General features: G+C 34.2%; 1 protein-coding gene across 3 annotated transcripts in view; it reads right to left on the bottom strand.

The window, feature by feature from the left end:
- The window catches only part of RNGTT (RNA guanylyltransferase and 5'-phosphatase), a 264,552-nt gene that overhangs the window by 119,920 nt on the left and 122,258 nt on the right, over window positions 1-22,374 (bottom strand). For 2 of the 3 annotated variants that reach the window (XM_036912191.2, XM_036912189.2), the window contains one exon: window positions 2,236-2,304. The exons of the other annotated variant lie outside the window; for it this stretch is intronic. In XM_036912191.2, the coding sequence (XP_036768086.2) occupies window positions 2,236-2,304 (69 nt within the window). The remainder of the gene's footprint in view (window positions 1-2,235; window positions 2,305-22,374) is intronic. 3 annotated transcript variants of the gene reach the window in all.

Here is a 22,374-nt window from a genome sequence, read left to right on the forward strand (position 1 = left end):
AGAAGAGACATTTATTAATATCCAAAACCTCTCTATGATTGATTAAAAAAACCTTTGTAAGAACAGGAACAAAAATTTCTTAACATGATAAAAAGTATCTAACAGGAATCTACCAAAAACACATTTAATGGAGAAAATTCAGCCACATTCCCTTTGAGAATTATGTATAAATGTTCCCCTCTCCACCATCCAATGAGTCGATGTTTAAGCCAGTACTAGAGGTCCTGGCCAATATGTAAAATTAGACAATTAGAACTAAGAGTGTTCAGCAAAAGTGTTGAATAATAAAATAAGTCAATATATTAGAAGTACCATATTTGAAAAGACACCATTTGCTATAAAAATGGAAACTAGTATCTAGAAATTAGACTAACAATAATGAAAAATTTAAATTTAATTAGACAGTAGAAAAATACCTGAAAAGAGCTGTAACTTATTCATTGAGAAGACAGTCTAATGTGGCAAAAATCCCAATTTTCTCCAAATTAATCTAAATTCAAAGCAATTCCAATTAAATTCCTAACAAAAATTTTTCGGTAATGTGACAAACTGATTCTGACATCTTTATGTTAAACGAAATGTCTACAAATATTTAAGAAAATCCCGGCAAAGAACAGGATGACTTGCCTTACCAGATATGAATTACAAAGTCATTGTAATAACAAGTGTGGTTACTAGAATCGTAACAGACTAATAAGCCAACTGACTATACTAGACATCCCAGACTCACTTATTTATCAAGCTACTTCTCTTCATATACCAAAATCTCATACATGCATGGGTCTGAACAATAAGTTTAACAATGAAATTTATTACAGTTACTATTATATTTAGAGTTTATTTCTTTCTATCTAGGGAGATCAGGCCTGGAAAATACTAGAACTCAAATACCTAACTTCCCTCTTCCTGAGATAGCATTTTCTACTATTTTTATCCCCAGCTCCCAACTCTCCTCCATCTTCTCCTCCCTTGACCACCAAAAATTTTTCCTCTGTTTGTTTAGTAAAGGGGCCTGGGAGGAAGACAGAAACCAATCATATATCACATTATATCTAAATTTGCACAACAGCAGAATTTTATAATATTTATAAAGCATATATAATAAGTGTTTAATATAAAGTGTTCAAAAATATTAGTGCTCTTCCCTTTTCTCCAAGTACCTAGTCTGATGTTCTCCAGAACTTCATAACTAGCTCATACTCTAACTTCTAAGAATACAGTTAACAACAGCAAATGCAACACACGATGAGGTATAATATATGAAAGACAACACTTTTCTATAGAGCAGATATTCTTATACTTTATGTATCTGAGTCACTTGGAGAACTTGTTAAAGCACAAACGGCTAGGCTTCATTCCCACAGTTTCCGATCAGTAGGTCTGGGGTGAGTTGCACTTATAACAGCTTTCTGGGTGGTACTAATATTCCTTGTCCATAGGCCAAATTTTGCAAAACATTGCCCTACAGAGCACCGGTCCTCAAGTGAGGGCGATCCTGCTCTCCTAAATTAGGTAGTGAATGCACATATTTTTAGTTGTCACTGAAGAGAAGGAGAAGTAATACTAGCATCCAGTAGTACAGACCAACATGCTGCTGAACACCCTGCATGCACAGGACAGCTCCCCACACAAAGAAGTATCCAGTCAATAACATCAGTGGTGCTGACGCTGAGTTACCCTGCTGTAGAGCAAACCGTAACTTACTCCAAATATATGATTTGGCCATTAAGTTGGTGAAAAGTTGTTCAGTGAGTTTCAGAAACTTGACATGGAATAAATATTCATCACATGGAATTGTATTTTTCTTTAAGTATTGATAACTCTCAATTTTACTCATCCACAGCAAAATGAAATTTTAGAAATATTAATATTTAAAAGCATATTGGGCTACAGAAAGAAACAGCATTTATGTAATGTTACTGGCAGATTTCCAGTAAGGAAACATAAATATTCATTTTGCAAGAATTACAAGAAAACTAATTATATTAAAAGACTGACTGCCTTGAAACATAATAATCAAAATGTTTATTTCTGAAGCTGAGTGAAAAGCAAACTACTGTTCATTTTACTATTATATACAAATTTAGTATAAAGTATTATACAATGAACAATTCATTTTAAGAAAAAGTAGATCACAGCAGTAATCAATCCTAAGTAAATATGTCTGAGGAAAACATGCTTTATATATACATGCTCATGTGTACATGTGTATATACAACACACATATGAACTTACTCCAATAGGCTGAAAAATAAGTCCATCCATTTCATGACTGACTTCTTTGGCAAAATTTCCTTCAAGTAGCTATAAAATAAATACACAGTTTCAGAAACACAATAACCAATACAATAATTACTTAAAAAGTATTTTGATTTTCTGTAAGCTTTATAAAAGCTTCTTAATACATAAGCTTTAAAACATGAAATACAAAATGGGGGAGATGGATGATCCAGAGGGATCTAGGTTAGTCCAGCGTGTGTTTTTTTTAATATACAAAGACTTTTATTCCATGGCAGGCTAGATATCTTGAATAACTTGAATAACAGTCATAACTGCAACAACCAAAATGATGGATAAAATATTAAAACATATTTTTTAAATGCACTTCTGAGCCAGCACTAAAGGAAGGGAGATGCGGAGGCCAAAAGCAAAGTGCAAGTAAAACTCTGGGAAATAATAAATAAAGGGAATAAAAAATAAACATACACAAAAAAAGGAGACAGCAGAGAAACTTGCTTGGGGACAGATGGAGGCCGGGCGCATGGGAGAGATCCCCTAGGAATTTGTAACCATAAGCTAGCTCAGACATGGGAATTGCAGTCCAAAAGTATATTATCTGTGTCTTCCCCAAACTCTGAAGCAGAGAATTTTTAACCTTTCTTTTCTGTCCTACTTTTTGTTTTATTGTCTTTTTTATATTTGTTCAAGCAGAGAATTTCATTACAAGGATACACAGTATAAAATACATTTTCTCGGCCATTTCATTCTTCAAAATCTGTAATTTCTCTAAATTTAGGGAAGTTCTGGAAGGAAAAATAAGAGCAACCCTAGTTTCTAACTATTTTAAGTAGACCAACTGAAGTTTGAATGTTTACATTTCCTTAAAGCTGTCAAATTCACAGGAACAGAACTTAAAGAGGCTTGGGAGAGGGAAGACAAAGGGGTTAGTGCTTAATGGGTACAGAGTTTCAATCTGGGAAGATGAAAAAGATGTGTAGATGGATAGTGGTGATGGTTGCACAACAGTGTGAATATCCTTAATACCACTAAACTGTATGCTGAAAAATGGCTAAAATGGTCAATTTTATGTTAATGGTATATTTTACCATAATCGTTTTTAGAAACTGTAATGCTCTTGATGCTTTCTTTCTTATTTTGCCTTTTCCTCTTATTACAACACTAAGAAACTGCATAGCTAGCAAACTGAGCCTCTTAGAGCCATATTATCCAGAGTTTAGCCAAATGGGCAGAAATTTCAGAACAGGTCTGAGACTTACACATTTGCCTCCAATTGACTCATAGGTTTAAATGATCTAGCTAACTGAGGAAGAAATTGGCCAAAGAATTCAATATGGATTTAAAATACTGATTTCTTAGAAATTCCTTTCAACAGAGAAAAAATATAAACCCTAAGCATCAAAGTGTCTAAAACACCAGCCTCTATTCTTGCTGGAAATTTGGGAAATAATGCAAAACTAAAGCCTTTGTTTCATATATGTGATATATTCACCCCAGAAGAAAAATACTTTGGAACTCATGCTCATACTGGGAAATATACATACGTGTGTGTGTGTGTGTGTGTGTGTGTGTGTGTGTGTGTGTATTTGTAAGACCTTTGTATTCTATTTTAAATATCCATGAATTAATGATGGGTAATGGTTCAAACAAGACAAAAATGTATAGTCTTGATCCTTCTTATACCCCATCATGTAAGAAAAAGTAATTTGCTAAATTCGTAACACAAATGCTGCTGAGGAATGCTGCAATGAAAACCAAATACCATAAATATCTCTTTTGAAAAGATTTGTTAAAGGTTAAAAGAATTTGTTCTCCTTTTGCATCATCTATACCAAGTAAAGGAAGCTTTTTCATTCTTAGACCAAACTTCTCAAACTCATATAAAGGGCCATCCCTGGATATAAGGTATGTATAAAATAACAACATAACATATAGAATTGGCAAGATTCTATATACCTGTTGCAGAAATGAAACGGTTTCTTTATTTTTTATTTCACTCTAACTTTTTATGAGTAAGAGAATTTAAGGGACTATGAAACTTCTTGGGTCAAAGCAAGAGATACTCCTTGTTTTTACTCGTTTTACTCCTTATTGATTATTCCAGACAACATGTTAACACATCAGCATTTACAATATTACCTATCAAACAGTAAGGAACTACTATAAAGTGTTGTACTTAGTTCTTAACATATATCATTCAAAACACACAACTAATAAGTATTTTTAGTTTTGTATTATTTAATTTGCCAGAAAAGAAAACTGAGGCCATCAGAGATGTAAATAGCTTCAAGTCAGACACTTAAAAAAAGTAAAATCATGCAAAACAAATTTAAATCCGACTTTAAAAATAAGGAAGTAACTAAAAAGAGTCTTTTTTGACTCTTTGAAACAAATGCCCCAAAGATTTCTGCAACTTCCTAAATATAAAGTTCCTCCAATCATCATTTAACACAGACTCTGAATGTATTGTAGCCTGTATTATAAGAATAGGCTCATGAAAAGGAAGATAAATTTACTGGAAGTGAAAAGAGGTTTTTCAGGAATTTTATTAATATTGTATAAATTATCATTAACTGATTTATTTGTTCACATTTGAGGTCATGTATGTAAAATAGTATGTTAAGTTAAAAATATTTTTGTCTCCCATTCACAATTCTGGAAAGAAAATTTATCCAAACTTGTTATGGTTATCTTCAGTGCACCAATGTCTTCATCATTAGAGCCAATATTTAAATCATTTAATGCATTTCCATTATTTTCAGTCCTGTCTCTGAGTTATAACATACTTCAAATTAGACATGAGACTATCACTGCAGATGTTATTTCAAGCTCAAGTACCAACGGAATAACGTTAGGAAAGATTGCTCCCCTTATTCATTCTATAGGTCTAAAGTCACAATCTTGAAAGTGCCTAACCCCCTTAAAGTAATCTTTAAAAGGCTGGTTTAAGGGAAAGCTTCACTGTCATTTACTGTAAAAAGTGGCAAGAGAATGTTGCTTCTAATCTGACAGTAATAAAAATGCAAATAATCTATAAAACCATAACTTTTGTTAAGGCCATTAGAGAGCTGAGGTCTCTGGGCAACCAGGTGAACTGAATCCCAATTCCCTCCAAAGAAAGATGACACATATTAACTGACTCACATTTGGAAGAAACTGTTTTATAACTCCAGGCCTCTCAATAACAAGCTCAGGTACCAACAGTTATGAGCCAAAAGAATCTGAAGTCTTTGGAGCACTGACAAGAACTATTTAGCAACACAAACCCATCTAAAATACATGACAGATTGATTCAACCACTAACACCCCCTCCTCCAAATGAAGCCTCTTAATAAAGTGAAGTAAGAAGAGGTATGTCCATTACTAAGCATAAACATATTTACCTCACCTCTTTATTGTTCACACAGAAAAAAAATGACTGTCCAGCATCCGATTAAAAAACTATCCCACATACAAAATGCCAGAAAAAAATTAACTACATTCAATAAGAAGGGCAGACAAAAGAACAAGACACAAAGATGACCCATATTTTTAAATTATCAAAGATTTTAAAATAACCTTAACATTTTAAAGGAAAAGGTGAAAAACACATGAACAAACATGGAATTTCAACAAAGAATTAAGAACTATAAAAAGGAGACAAATGGAAATGAAAGAAATAAAATACACAATATCAGAGAAAAAAATGTTAATCCATGGGAATAATAATCAATGGGATTACCAGCAGACTGGACACAGCAAAGGAAAGAATCACTGAACTTGAAGACGAAAAGTGTGTAGCACTTCTTCCAACTGAAATACAAAAAAGGAAAGGGCAGGGGGGACAGAACTAAGAATCAAAGAGCTAAGAGATAAAAACATAGAACACCTCTACAATTGGAGTGTGTTAAGAAAAAGAAACAAATAGAGAAGCAGAAGAAACAATTGGGAGGAAAAAATGCTTTGGATTACTGCAAAATTAAACACACATGAGTGGCATGCACATACACAAAACCCCAATGGCAGCCTAGAGAAAAAGGATTTAGGAGAGAAGTACACATAGTCAAACCCCAGCAAGAGGGAAAAAAAATTACATGCAGAAGTACAAAAATAAGATTGACGGCAGATTCCTTGTCATGAATTATATAAGCCAGAAGATAATGGAATGTCACCTCTAAAGTAGTAATAGGAAATTTGTAAACCCAAAATCTTTAGCAAATGAAAATGCCTTTCAAAAATGGAGGCACAATAAAGGTTTTTTTTCAGGCAGGCAAAATCTGATCAAATGAATTTCTACCAGGCCAGAACACAAGAGATTTTAAAAGAAAGTTTTCTAGCAGAAGGAATATGATACCAAAAAAAAAAAAAAAAAGGAACTAAACAAAAAATAAGCATCAGAAATGGCTGAAAACTAGAATAAATATAAAATATTTGTTCCCTCCTTTCTCTCTTTAAAAGATCACTGACTACTTAAAGCAAAATATTAAAAGGTATTGTGGGGTTTAAAACACATTTAGAAGCTAAATATATGAAAGGATATAGAATAATATTGTTGTATGGTTCTTACCCCAACTATGAAGTGGTATAATATTATTTAAAGGTAAACTGTAAAAGGTTAAGGAGATATACTATAAATTTCAGAACATCTCCAAAAATGTAAAACACAGATGTATATACCTAATAAGCCTAAAATGGAACTATAATGAAATCAAACAATTCTCAATCCAAATAATGGCAAGAAAAGAGGGCAAAAGAAAATGAAAATATATGGGGCAAATGTAAACCCAGGTAGATCTAAATCAGAACCTTACTAATAATTACATTAAATTTAAATGGTATCATGTGCCCCAATTAACAGGCAGAGACTGTCAGATTGCGGGGGAGAAAAATCAAGAACCAACTTTATGCTGTCTACAAATACATACACTTTGTATAGAAAGGTTACATCAGAATTATAAGTACAAGGATAGAAAAGGATGTTAAATCTTAACACTAATGAAAAGAAAACTGAAGTTGATAAGCTTAACAAGAAATATTACTAGAGATAAAAAAGACCTGTTAACAATCTCAAATGTATATGCCCCTAAAAATAAAACCTTAAGTGAATTTTAAAAAAAACCTGACCAGGTGTTCTTTAAGAAAAATAAGACAAAACCTCAATTATACATGGGGAATTTAAGACTCTTCTCTCAGTAAATGATTGGATGAGTAGAAAAAAAAAAAACAAAATAGGGGTAAAGATGTCTAGCAATGACATTGAACACAAGCAGACAGAACAGCAGTAAAAATATGGAAGTCTACAACAATACTGAAACAACGTGACATAGCTGACATTTATAACAACACTACCAACAACAGCAGAGAAAACTTTTTCCAAGTACATACAACACATTTATAGTTTCAAGTCATACAAAGTATGCACTCTGACCACAATGAAATTAAGTATCAACAAGAGAAAGACATCAGGAAAAATCCCCCAATGTTTGGAAATTTAATAACACACTTCTAAATAACCCATGAATAAAAGAGGAAATGAAAAGGAAAATTTTAAAGTATTTCAAACTGAATAAAAATGAATACACAATAGATTGCGGTTTGAGTGATGCAGCTAAAGTATGTTTACAAGCCAATTTACTGCACTAAGTGACTAATTAGAAAAAGAAAGGTCACAAATGAATGATATCAACTTCCACCTTAAGATACTAAGGAGAACTAGAGAATTCAAGAATCACAGGTGCAAGGAGGAGCTGCCAGGGCTGAGATCACAGGCCCGCTGAAGAGGATAACTCTGCCTAAGGCTAAGACCCAGGTATCATCAATAAAGCACAGCCATTGCTCACTAGATGGTAAAGTCAATGAAAAGTCTTGGTAAAGTGTCTCAATGGTTTTTAAAGATGGAAAAATTGTGATTAGAATTTTAAAGTTCGGATAACAGCCAGGGATAAGTTGCCAAAGTGAAAGTAACTAAGTCAGAAGAAAGTCATTGAGATGAAATTTCAAAGAAATGGAGAAGCCAAGGTAATACACAGATCAACCCAAGCACAGGGAAGTTGTACTCAGCAAGGATGATGGGCAGTCTTCCAGAGAAGAGCTCAAGTCAGGCACAGTCTCCAAGGCAGGAGACATCGTTAACAAGTAGCCAAAAAGAGTTTCAGTATACTTAGTTAAAACAGCATGGCTTGAAAAGTCAGGTCTTATTTTAATAATTTAAATATTAGATTATCTTATAACTCACTTTGGTATTCTTTTGCTCTGACATTACATTCCAAGAGAGGATGGCCTATATTTTTAAGCTATTCTGTTTTTTCTCTTGCCTATATTTAAGCAAAACCTATTTATGAGTCGCACTTGTATTCTTGTGTAAGAAGTGTTAACCTAAGTTTTTCTTAGATAATTTATTGTAGGATAACATCTCAATAAAAATAAAATTTCATTCTGTATTCATTGGGTAGGTATTTCCTGACTGCCTGCCACTCCTAGAAACCCAGCCAGCATTAGGAATACAGGGGACCCAATGATAATATAAGCCTAGGCCAATATGCCTAAATAATACCTGAATTTCAATTTAACAGTAAAAACATTAAGTATGATCTAATTAGACATTTCTCCCTGTCAATCTTTCTCAAAAACACAGTTCTACTTAAATTATCCAAGATGTTTTTAAAACACTTTAACAAAAATTTTTAAAGCTATCTTACTTCAAAAATAAATATTTAACTGGAAAACTGGAAAAGCTTTAAAGTGAATATGTGGTGAGTTATCCTAAACTGGAATGCATTCCTTTTCAGAATTATAATTTTCTTGATTATTTGCCACCAGACAAAAGTAGGAGATAATTAGATAAGAGGTAAAACATCAGATATACTATATCAAATAGGTTTTAATAAAGCAAGATCATATTTCATAGTCTTACTTACAAAACTTAAATGTATTTACCTATGAACATAATCTCATCACTTGAATACCATCTGAAATATCCTACAGAACGCGTACAACTTTTCACTGACCAAAGACTGGTGGAAGTGACAAAGGTTATACCAGGTGTTTGACTCTGAATACATACATTTCATTTTTTATTCCTGCTTTATACATATATGAAGCAGGAAGTAGTTGGAACCAAATCATTATAAATGCGTAAGCAGAGAAAGATAATGCAAAAGGGCCTGAAATTAGAAACATGAGAAACAAAACAACAACTGCAAAGTTATAAAGCATAGGAAAGAACCTTTCAGAAATAAGAAAATAATAGCTTAAGGCTACCAATGAAGAGGAAAATGAATCTGCAATGTACTTGGGAATGCAAATCAGCAACATCGGTTTCATTACAGTATAGAAAATACTGTAATGGAAAATAGTAAGGGAATACTTAAACAAGAAAATAATAAACTATCTCTACCTTTCAATTCTGGACTATTCTGCTCACATCACTGAGCAGGCATTTCCACATAACCTCAACTGACTGAGAATACTCAATATAGGAGCTTAGATCTGTTGACTTTTTTTAATGTGCTCTCATAACTTCCCTAAAATTCAAGGTTTAGGTTTTACCAATCTCCTAAAAATGGATATTTCCACTCACCTAGATGCTACTTTTCATTTTTTTTCATTCCCAAAGTCTAACTTCTTTTTAGGTTAAGATTATTTCACGCTTCTATACCCTAAACATTCTTCTCATCAGTATATCATTCTACAAAATTCATTCTTCTTGCTCACCAAAAAGCCAATATCATTATCTTCTTTTAAGAACAATGATTTGATTTACATTATTTACCAATAATGATTGAACAACTCTATCATTAAAGTTAGGTAATCAAAAGACAGTTTCTGAAATAGTATCATTGGCTCTTTCATTAACCCATATTACTGCAATTAAAATTAAGCATAATAATTCTGATTGAGTCCCACCTGACAAATTAGAAAACCTAAAACCAAAATTTTTCCAGGAAATACAGCTTCTGTATTATTTCTCTTGTCTTATTTTTACCAATATTCCCCAAAGTAGAAGTCAACTCATTCTCATGGAACAACTGTAAACCTTTTTCCAGATTACCAACTTTTCTTTTTAATCCCCTAATTGAGACATCATTCTTTCATTCAACAAGCATTGACTGACTGAGTGCCTATAACTGAGAGCCACCCCTACTGAGATTGAAAAGAGATCAATTAGTCTCTATCCTGAAAGAGCTAGTGTCAGAGTCTAGTATGAAGTCCCAAACTCAATGCCAGGCCATGAAACTGAACAGGACTTGGTAAAAAATAACCGACTACTGAGAACCATGATTAACTAGAGAGGGAATCCTCATCTACAGCAAACTCAGTATTTTTTAACTTTCTGGTGCCTACCAGTTTATGACTTCTGACTAATACAGGCCTAAATACACATAAAATAGCCATGTTTAAAGACTCAAGAGGGAACAGAAAAGTAGTTACAATTTCATCTATCATTCACAGTTTTATTCAAATGTTTACTGAGTACTAATTATATATTCTTGGTGCAGAGGTGTGGGGGGAAGATCAGAAGAGCAGGAAGAGGAGAAGGAAGAGGGGAAACATGTAACACTATACACACCAGGCACCATTCTAAACACTTCATATATTAACTCATTTTAGCCTCATAACAATCTTATGAAGTAGGAACCATTATTATCCTCATCTTAAAGGTAAAGTTTAGAAGTTGCTCATACTAAGGAACTGAGAAGCCAACATCATTCTGGCTCCACAGTCCATTTCTTAACTGTTTCTCCTAAAGTAGGGTGTCACCTTCCCAGAAATCTCCTAACCTCTGGTCTAGGTTATAGGCAGCTTCAACATAATCTCTTAGCACCCTGCGCTTCCCTTCCTCACTGGATTTTCCTGCTTAATTGTCTCACTACCAATCTGAGCTGTGGGCTTTGAGGTCACATGGAATCATATCTTATTATCATTGTATCTTCAACATCTCTTACAGCAATCTCACACAGAGTAAGCTCTCACTTCAACAAATGTGTGCTAAATAAGCATAAATCGAATATGACAGGATAATAAAAACAAGCCAGTACATATAGGTTAGGTAGAAAACAAATGGCATGTACTATCCCAAGAAATTCTGTATAATGAAAATTTAAAAAATTAGAAGTTTAAAAGCTGTTCACTTAATACATTACAGATTACTACAGTGTAAGATTTTTAAAAGCTGGAATCATCTCTCATGGTTAACAACTTTCTCGCAAACCATCCCTTAGTACCTTCACTGTCCTCAGTGGGGATAAGACTAACAGGGTCCCGACTGGCCTTCTGCTTACAGGTTACCTTCCTCTGTCCACACGACTTCTACTCACTGCGACTAGAACTGACTCTCTACAACACTTGGTTTTGTCATAGTCACATCTAAAAATCTCTGAATGCTCCTCATTGCCTAGTCCAAGCTTCTTTAAGTATGTTTTTAAAGTACCTTCTTTTTTCTGGGCAACCTCTCCTAAACACTTTCCAGAACGCTTATACAGAATGCAACTGGTAAACAGCAGAGCTGCATATTTCCTTCATGAAGGGGTAGAAGAGCCTGACCTCCCAGTCTGAGAGAATATTAGGCACTTTTGGAAGGAATACGAGAATAGAAAGGTTACTCACCCATGAACATGAGTGTAATGCAGTAACAATAAAATTAAACTGCATAGAGTGGCTGGTCTGAATGTCACAAGAAAAGGGATAAAAATCAGAGAGAAAAGAAACCAAGGAAGAGGTTATATATTTATAATTTGAACATAAAGGGGAAATCATATTTTTTTGTCAAATATAATTTAAATTTCAAACAAAGAGCAATATGGTCAATTGCAAAACAATGTATCTCATTCAAAAACATATTCTTTATTTGAATAAGTGTTTACTGAAAAACTCACTTAACCAAAACAGAGGTCTGACCTTTGCCCTCCACTATTGGGAGACATCTTTAGGCCCCTAGAATGTCCTGCCTGACAAGCGTATCTTTGTTTGACAGAGGTGTCTACCCATCAGGGAGTCTAACAATGTGATCGGAGGAAGCCTTTGGAACATGTCACATCAGTTCTGACCTCCAGAGGAACTGGAGACTAAATGTATTAGCCTGAACCTCTGAAAGGGGCTGAAGACTAAAGGTCGGCCATACAAGCAATATGTGATTAAACTACAGTATAAACTTTGGACACCAAAGGCTCAGGTGAGCCTCCCTGGCTAGCAACACTTTTTAAATATTGTCATACTTCTTAAACAGCAGTAGGTAACACTGTTCACAGGGAGAGGACAACCAGAAGCTTCTTATTTGGGTCCCTCCCGTATTTTTCCCTATGCAGCTCTTCCTTTTGTTATTGTAAAACTGTAATCATGAGTATAGTGCTTTCCAGAAGTTCTAAGAGTCATTCTGGTGAATAATCAAACCTGACAGACTGCTTAGGCACCCCAGAATTTGTAGCCAGCAGGTCTGAAGTAAAGGTGGGAATGGGGACCCCCAAATTTGCAGCTGGTGTCTAATGTGAGAACAGTCTTGTGGCAACTATGCAGTTGACCTGAACTCATTGCAGTAAGTTTTTGTAACTGTATTTCTTTAGTTGATACAATTTAGACTGTCCTCAAAGTCACCGCCATCATCAGGAGAGCACATGACCTCTCCTTTTGACATTAGTGCCAAGAGTCTATTCAAGAAGATGGAGAGCTGAGAACGATGCCCTAGTTCCCTGTCTGTCGGTGGTAAAGTGACCCAGATAGCCACCACAGATGGGGCCTTTAATAGTCACTGAGTATCTCTGGATGAGGACAGTGCACACTGGGATACCAAATGTTATCTGTAAACTAAACATGCTGTATCTACTAATGTACAAAGAAAATGAAAGTGAGACTTTAAGAAATAAATTGTGTTTTCCGCAATATAAAAGTATATAACATTTCCCTTGTTCTTTGTATCAATTTTAAGCTAGTACAGATTCCTATCTAGAAATATAAAGTTTAAATTCATTTAAAATCAGGACCTAAGATTTATATCTAGACTACTGTATAAAATACCTCATGAACAAAACAGCACAATATGTCACACCTCTGTTACAGTGACTGCATTTCCTGTGCTTAAAGTTTGGCATTTATCAACAATTTAAGGCAGCAAAGTAATTATATGGTTCACTGGAATTTTACATAACACCTCTGAAAGAACACTTGCTTTCATTAATTGTATTGTCATTGGCCTCCTATGTCCGACTGATGATCCTCACTGGTTCTCTTTTGTGCCTCTACCTGTACACTCTCTCCCAGAAAGGCCCCATTTCTGCTTCAGCTAGTGAGGCACACTCTTCTTCTCACAGGGTGAATACATGTATACACTGTATATATGGACATATATGTGCATGCAGAGTCCCTAGGCTAAGACCAGGAATCCTAAGGACATGCAAAAAAAAAAAAGCCAAAGGAAAAAAAATAGGGAAAGAAATGAAAATGCTTATGAATGAGAAAAGGAATGGATAGAACTGCTGGAAGAAACCCATGGTCTATTATACAGCATTTGACACAGAACAATAGGTTTTAGAGATAAGACTAAGCAAAGTATATTTCAGGTACTGGAAAAGCAGTGCACTTAAACCAGTGACAGAACCATTCTAGATTTATTACTCTTTTGTTCTCAAGTACGTGAAACTATAGGTCATTCAAGATTCTACTTGGAAATAACTTCCAAAAAATTATTTGGAAATCTCCTACAATCAGTAATAAAATCTATTCTAATTATATCCTTACAAAACACTACTTTACAATACACCAGCATTTACAAAAGGTGACCCAGATATATGAGTATTTGAAACTTCATTTTTACTTAGATATAATCACAGTCTGTGAAATGGGGGGAATAGAAGAAGGCACAGGCGAATGGCATCCTCTCATCATTTCCTAACAAGAATATGGAGGCCTTATACCCTGTAACACAAACAACTCTGGACTAATGTGCCTAAAAGGAATCCTAAACAAATATAAAGTTATCACCTAAATGCCTTTCCTCTCAGACAACAAAAAAATAACATACAAGGTGTTCTGAACCTCCTCATACCACACAGTTGGATTAAGTATAGTTGTCTCACCTCGTACATCTCAGACAGAGAGACGAAATCTACATTCTGAGGTCTTCTACAGTTTGGTTTTTTCTGGTGACCCCATCAAAAATAAGGGGTAGCCATATTTTCTTTACAGTTATTTTAAAAAATAACACCCTTAGGCCTATTTCTTTCAGATTCTTTGTCAAACTCTGAACGTAAAGAATAACTAATTCATCCCATCCCTGCACCTCCTTCACCACCCAAGTCTATTCCCCCTCCCTGGGCCCCTACCACCTGTCAAGTTTAAAACATTCTACCTGTATACAGAGGTAAAATGACTCAAGTGTTAACAGTTTAACTTTTTCTATTCAAATATAATCTCTGTGAGGTTAAGTTTCCTGTCTAGTTGTTCCTGAGTATTTTAAACATAGTCAAATACACTTTCATAAAAAAAAAATCAATAGATTAAGAACATAAGCTGGAGGCATCAAGTTAATCAGAAGCATGCTTCAACTTCATTTTATCTGTGCGGAACCAAACTTAATCATCCTAAAGATCAATGCGCACTTCTTGATAAAATAAGGCTATGAAATTAGCAACCAATTCATTGCGGGTATGGTAATAACAGTTTAAAACGTTTCGTCACAGCATTGCAAAAGTCTTCATCAGTATTATTGGTAGAATTCATACTGAGAATGATTTTAATGAAATTAAGTTGGTCTCTCCTAAAATTAGTAATAAATATAACTTTGCAAAATGCAATCACCATTTCTTTTTTAAAGAGAACCCTACTTAGATCTCGAAAACCATTCACATAACTAAACATTTTTTCTCAGGTTCATAGTAACTAGAAGAAAAGTAGACTTTTGTTAATTTGTTTGTTGGTAGGTAAGATTGTATCTACAAGAAGGAGTTCAATAAAGATAATTGCACCATTCCTTTAATATCTTCAACCTTATTTTCCTTTGGTATATAATTCAACAAACACAGAAAATCACTGGAAGATTTTCATTTAGAAATATGCTATTATCATAACACTAGTTGGATGAGCTGGAAGAAATTATTTAAAAATTAGAATAGTGCTCTTCCTTACCTTAAGTATCCCCCCAACAGTGTATTTTTAGAAAATAAAGGGAGTAATATAAATCATCTTTTTTTGTAAAATTACTTCTTAGTACCATAAATGGACTACAGCAGAAAAGGGAAGGAAATTAAGAGGAAAGTTTAAAGTAGGAAGAGTACCGCACTAACAGATACAGTAATAGAGAAGGAAAGGAGGTCTCATGGATTAGAAAGCCCCAAGAAGAATGAATGAAAGGGGCTCGTTCTGAAAGGGTGCAAAAGAGCTCATGCAACTAATAAAAACATGTCCCACGACAACCAAAAATGGTAGGATATGCAATCCCCTAGTAATTTAAAGCTATTTCCAACACTTTACTTTTTACTTTTGCATAAAGAGTCCTAGTCCTCGGGTATCAGATCCACCATCCACTCTAACCTTAACCATAATTTCACTGCTATCTATTGAACTCCCAGCAAGGACTCAGCACTTGAGTTATGATCTTGTTCATCACCTAAATGCCTTTCCTCTCAGACAACAAAAAAATAACATACAAGGTGTTCTGAACCTCCTCATACCACACAGTTGGATAAAGTATAGTTGTCTCACCTCGTACATCTCAGACAGAGAGACGAAATCTACATTCTGAGGTCTTCTACAGTTTGGTTTTTTCTGGTGACCCCATCAAAAATAATGGTCAGCATCCATGTGGACCATCACCCAGAATCCAAGTTCAAGTTTTTCAACTTACTGACATACTCATTCATCTCTTAGATCACTCATAAAATTTGACTCAAAATGAATCACAGATCTAAGAGTAAAACACGAAACTATAAAACATCTAGAAGATAACATAATAGAAAATCTAGATGATCTTGGGCATAGCAATTGCCTTTTAGTTACAATGCTAAAGGACAATGCATGAAAACAGTAATTGTTAAGTTGGACTTCCCTTCAATTACAAACTTCTGCTCTGCAAAACACATTGTCGAGATAATGAGATGACAAGCCACAGACAAGGAAAAAACTGGAAAAAGACACATATGATAAAGGACTGTTATCAAAAATATACAAAGAACTCTTAAAATTCAATAATAAGAAAGTGAACAACCCAATTAAAAAATAGGCCAAAGGCCAGAACAAACACCTACCCAGAGACAGATAGATGGCAAGTAAGCATATGGAAAGAGACACAACATCATATGTCGTTAGGAAATTGCAAACTGAAATGACAGTGAGATGGCACTACCCACCTATTAGAATGGCGAAAATCCAAAACACTGACACGACCAAATGTCGGAGAGGAAACAGAACAACAGAAACTCCATAGTTCAGTTAGTGGAGGAATGCAGAATGGGACAAACATTTTGGAAGACAGTTTGGCAGTTTCTAACAAAATAAACATCTCTTACCATATGATCCAGTAGTGGCATTCCTTGGTATTTACCCAAAGGAGCTGAAAACTTATGTCCACACAAAATCTATAAAAGCTTTATTCATAATTGCCAAAACTTGAAAGCAACCAATGTCCTTCATTAGGTACATGGATAAATAAACTGTGTTACACCCAGACCAGACAGTGGAGAATTATTCAGTGCTAAAAAGAAATGAGCTATCAAGCCATGAAAAGACATGGAAGAACTTAAATACATATTACTAAGTAAAAGAAACCACTCTAAAAAGGCTATACACTGTATGATCCCAATTATACAACACTCTGGAAAAGACAAAACTAAAAATACAAAAAGATCAGTGGTTAGGGAGGAGGCACAGATGAACAGGCAGAACACAGAGGATTTTTAGGGCAGTGAAACTATTCTGTACAATACTACATGGGGGATCTATGTCATTACCCATTTGTTAAAACCCAAAGAATGTACACCACCAAGACTTAAGCCTAATATCAACTACAGACTTTGGGTGACACTGATGTGTTAATGTTGGTTCATCAATGATAACAAATGTACCACTCTGGTGCAAGATGTTGGTAGTTGGGGAGGCTGTCCATATGTGGGGACAAGAGGTATATGGGAACTCTCTGTACTTCAAACTCAATTTATTATGAACCTAAACCTGCTTTTTAAAAATAAGTCTACTTTTTAAAAAGGAAAAAAGGAAGAATGAACTATTGAGCCACAAAAAGAGCCAGAGAAACTTTAAATGCATGTTGTTAAGTGAAACAAGCCAATGTATAAAGGTTATATACTACATGATTTTAAGTATATGACATTCTGGAAAGGGCAAAATTAGAGTCAGTAAAAAGATCCGTGACTTCCAGGGACTCAAGCAGAGAAAGGGACGAGTAGGGGAAGCGCAAGGGATATAATAAATTATTCTTTTGTGATCCTGTAATGGTAAATCTGTACATGATATTTTGCATTTACCCAAATCCACAGAACTATGCAACCCAAAGAGCTAACCCTAAGGTAAACAATGGACTTTAGTTAATACTGGTTCATCAATTATAACAAACGTACCACACTTACGTAAGATGATAGTAGAGCAAACTGTGTACAAGAGGCAAAAGGGTCTTGAGAACTCTGTATTTTCAGCTCAATTTTGTGTAATCGTAGAACAGCTCTTAAAAAATAAAGTCTATTGCTTTTTAAAAATACAGTATAAGAAAAGACACATATAGGCCAATTTTTCTCATCAACATAAGGAACAGTTTATTAATAATGTAAATAAACTAATTTCTATTTTAGAAAAAGCTGGAAATAACCCCAATTCATTTCACATAATGAATACAAAAACAACTACAAAACCAATCTCTCTCTACTATCAACTGCAATCTCTGTCATTTATTCAGCAGTTCCAGGTGGTGGTCTAGGCTATAGAGATATAGTAGTAAATCTTCTGTCATTTTATCTTATCAGAAAGTGTATCTGTATCATGTAAAGAGTGAAAATGGATGGCATACCAATTAAAAACAGGTGACTGATCTATAAATACATCAACATTTATGATGGTTTTTGACAAAAGTGTCAATGCAACCTAGTGATGAAAGAAAGTCTTTTTTTTTAATTAAAGTATCATTAATATACAACCTTATGCTGCTTTCAAATGTATAACACAGTGGTTCAACAGGCCCCATGATAAACTTATATTATGAATGTTAATTATTGTTCCCCTTTATCTCCCTCCCCCTCCTCCTCCCACACACTTCCCTCCCCCTTGGTAACCACCAGTCACTTCTCAGTGTCCATAAGTCTACTGCTGTTTTGTTCCTTCTGTTATGCTTTGTTTTTTTATTCCACAAATAAGTGAAATCATATGGTATTTGTCTTTCTCTGCCTGGCTTATTTCACTGAGCATAATATCCTCAAGATCCATCCATGTTGTTGCAAATGGCAGGATTCTCTTCTTTTTATGGCTGAATAATATTCCATTGTGTATATGTACCACCTCTTCTTTATCCATTCATATATTGATGGACGTTTAGGTTGCTTCCAACTTTCCAAAAGAAAGTCTTTTTTAACAAGTGGTACTGGAATAACTATAGATATCCATATGGCAAAAAAAATGGATTCCTATTCCATACCATACACACAAAAATTCACATGAAATGGATATACATAAATTTAAACTCAGATGAAAACCAAAGAACACTTTTCTGACCTTGGGTTAGGCAAGCAATAGTTTCAAACTTAAGCAGGATACAAAAAAAGCACTACCCATAAAAAAATAATACATAAATTAAACTTCAGTGAATTTAATAACTTTTGCTTATCAAAAGATACTAAGAAAATAAATCAGCAAGTCACAAAATTGGAGAAAATATTAGGAAAGCACCTATCTGACAAAAGATTGATGTCCAGGATATGTAAAGAACTTTTCAACAAAGAGATAAACAACTTAATAAAAACTAAAATTAAAAATAAATGGGAGTCTATAAATTACTTTAGAATGTATCAAAAAAACGGGCTAATGGATGGACATTGGAATGCATGGCGAATTAATATGTGTTAAAGCAGGTATAGTAAAATGTATAATGTTGGTGGTATGTCAGAGTTAACAGTAAAATTCAATTTTTTTTATGTAGTTAAATGTTTTCTTAGTAAAATCTTGTTGAAAAATATCAGAGATCAGGGAAGGGCTCACTAAGGAAATAAGACTGAGTTGAGAACTAGGAAGAGTTACCCTAAGATAGGAGGACAGATCCAAGCCCTTACACTCCAGGAGGCACGATTCTGGGCAGCAGAGACTTTAATAGAACATTTCCATCATCACAGAACATTCAACTGGACAGTATTGCTTTATAAGAAAACATAGATATCATAACATCAACAAAAGAAACCACACAAGAAATCAAAAACTTCTGCATGATTTTTTTAAAACACCTAAGAAAAAATGAAAAGAATAAACTTAGAAAAAGTATTTACAAAATGCCAAAATTCTTACCAGATGAAATGCTTAAAGGAATTCTGTCAGTTATCATAGAACGTATTTTGAAAGGCACATTTAGGGCTTAGCCAATAAACTGATGACAGACACAACATCACACACCACATTTGCACCTATCGGTTAGAAGGAAGTTATGGAACCTACCCGCACTGAAGAGGACCCAATAATCAAAGGTCACTGGGCGTCATCTCAGAATTCTATCTACCACGTGAGTAGAGGTAGATACTGTCACAAGTTTCAAGTGTATTTGGCACTATGAATTAGAACCTAAAATTCCATTTGTAGAATTTATCCCTGAATAAATATTTACAAATTTTCATTAAGCTATCTACAAATGCAGTCATCAAAACATGGGTAACAAAAAATTTGACCACAACCTAAACATTCAATAAAGAAATACTAACTTAAAATCATTATTTTTAAATAAGTGCATCCTATTTTGTATCTCTCTGTGGGTATATACAGTTGACCATTGAACAACATGGATTTAAACTGCACGAGTCTACTTTACACAGATTTTTTTCAATAAATACAGTACAGTACTGCAAAAGTACTTTTTCTTCCTTATGATTTTAATAACATTTTATTTTCTCTTGCTTATTTTATGAATATAGTGCATAATACATGCAACATACAAAATATGCATTAATCAACTGCTTATTTTATTGGCAAGGCTTCCAATCAATAGTAGTCTATCAGTAGTTACATATTTGGGGAGTCAAAAGGTTATACATGAATTTTTGACTGCACAGGGGTTTGGCGCCCCAGCCCCACTGTGTTCAAGGGTCACCTGTATATATGTTTGACGTGTAGTTTGTTTTTGTTTAACATTTCTTAATTTAAATATATTCAAATCTTATCTTTGATTTATGGCTGCAACCACAGCTTTTTACACAGTGTTGCTGGTATTCCTTCCATAGCAGAGCACAGTATTCTGTATTGGTCTTCTAATGTAATAGTTCATTATTGCTTCCCAGAAAACAGTAGCTATATGACATTGCTCTGATTATGACCACTGGTTTTAAATATTCTGTATCATACTGATAGTTGCCATATTCCACGTATTCACATAAACTTTGTTTAGATTTCCCACTATCCTCCAGCACCCTCTGAACCAGCACACATGTTCGATGAAATAAGGCAAGACTGATGACACACGGGTGGAAACCAAAATGAAAATAAATGGATGTTCTTGTCTCAGCCTAACCTCTTTGACACCTGGTTTACCTGAATCAATTTTACAAACTAGCATGGAGAAAATACAGAGTCCCTCTCTCTATCAGGAAATACATACTTCCCTGTTCCACAACCCACATTATTTTACATCTCTGAAAACAGGATGTATCTTACAATTGATGGCATCATAGTTTAACTGGCAGAGGTCTCTCTTACCCAGTGGTTCATAAAATAAGGTCATGGTCTTACCATCAACAGCATCTTATTTGACTCAACAAGGTACAGAAAACACAGTCCTGTATGATGAACACTAGAGTTCTCAGATAATCTTCTCAAACTTCATGACTTAAAGTTGCAGAACCAAATATGCACTAGAATCACACCTGGGATTTATGTATAATTTGTTCTCATGCATTTGTCTTCAGAATCTTAAGTCTTAGCAAGATTGTTCAAACCAGTAAGTTTGAGGCTTCTCTAAAATGACTTCTGAAAGGATTTTCATGAATAAATATAAAACCACACCCAATTAACTGGATAACAGGATTACACCACATATTAGGAGTGGTTAATCTGTGACTACACAATCAAATCAAGTTCTTCAGTTCTTCACTTGTACCCTGTCAAGTCCTCAAGGACTAAATATTCTATGACTAAACATTAAACAATATATTTAAAATAAAACTGAGAAGTAGAAGAGCACGAAGAGCCACAAATCAATTTTCCTAGAAATTTTATAGATTTTTAAAAATTTTGTTGCTATTCTTCAATAACGACAAGCAAATTTTCTACATTTTACTTTTGGCAAGACTGGGTCCACTTGAGGGAAAAAAAAAGTGACTATATATGCAGTCAGTAACCAATAAATAAAATCCAACTAAAAAATGTACATCCCTGATTTTCCTTATCCCCCCCAAAAGTTTACATTTTTCAACCATGTCTCAAAGTCCACTCTCAATTACACATCATCTTTTCAATTCTTGGGGGAAAACTGAAATACATACTGTAGGTTTCAGGAAGTCTGAAGTTGTTAAATGTCTACTTTTATAGCAACATGATGAGGGTAGTGAATATTTAATTAAATTATAAACATTAAGATATACTATAAAAGTTACTTTTAAACTCAAGTGCTGGAACTAAGAACCCTCCACTGTTTCAACAATGATTAATAGAAGGTTCACTTAATTTTCTATATGACAGGAAAGGGTAAAACTATTTCTATAGGTCAGATATTAATATCAAAGAACTGGCTCATATTGAGTGTTACACACTTTTTTTAAAAATTACTCAGATGAATTTGAAGACACTTGTGTGATACATCAATCCTGTGCCTTTGTTCACCTGCAGTAGATGCACAACCACAGCTGATTAGAGAATTAATCTATCAGACTTTTTCATAAAGGAACTGCCTCCTAATCATTTTAGAATACAATAATCATTTTTTTCTTGTGAATCTAATACATACCTCTTGAATATTTGTTAAAAAAAATTATACTG

This window comes from Manis pentadactyla, chromosome 12, assembly GCF_030020395.1.
Source record: "Manis pentadactyla isolate mManPen7 chromosome 12, mManPen7.hap1, whole genome shotgun sequence".
NCBI classification, from domain to species: domain Eukaryota; kingdom Metazoa; phylum Chordata; class Mammalia; order Pholidota; family Manidae; genus Manis; species Manis pentadactyla.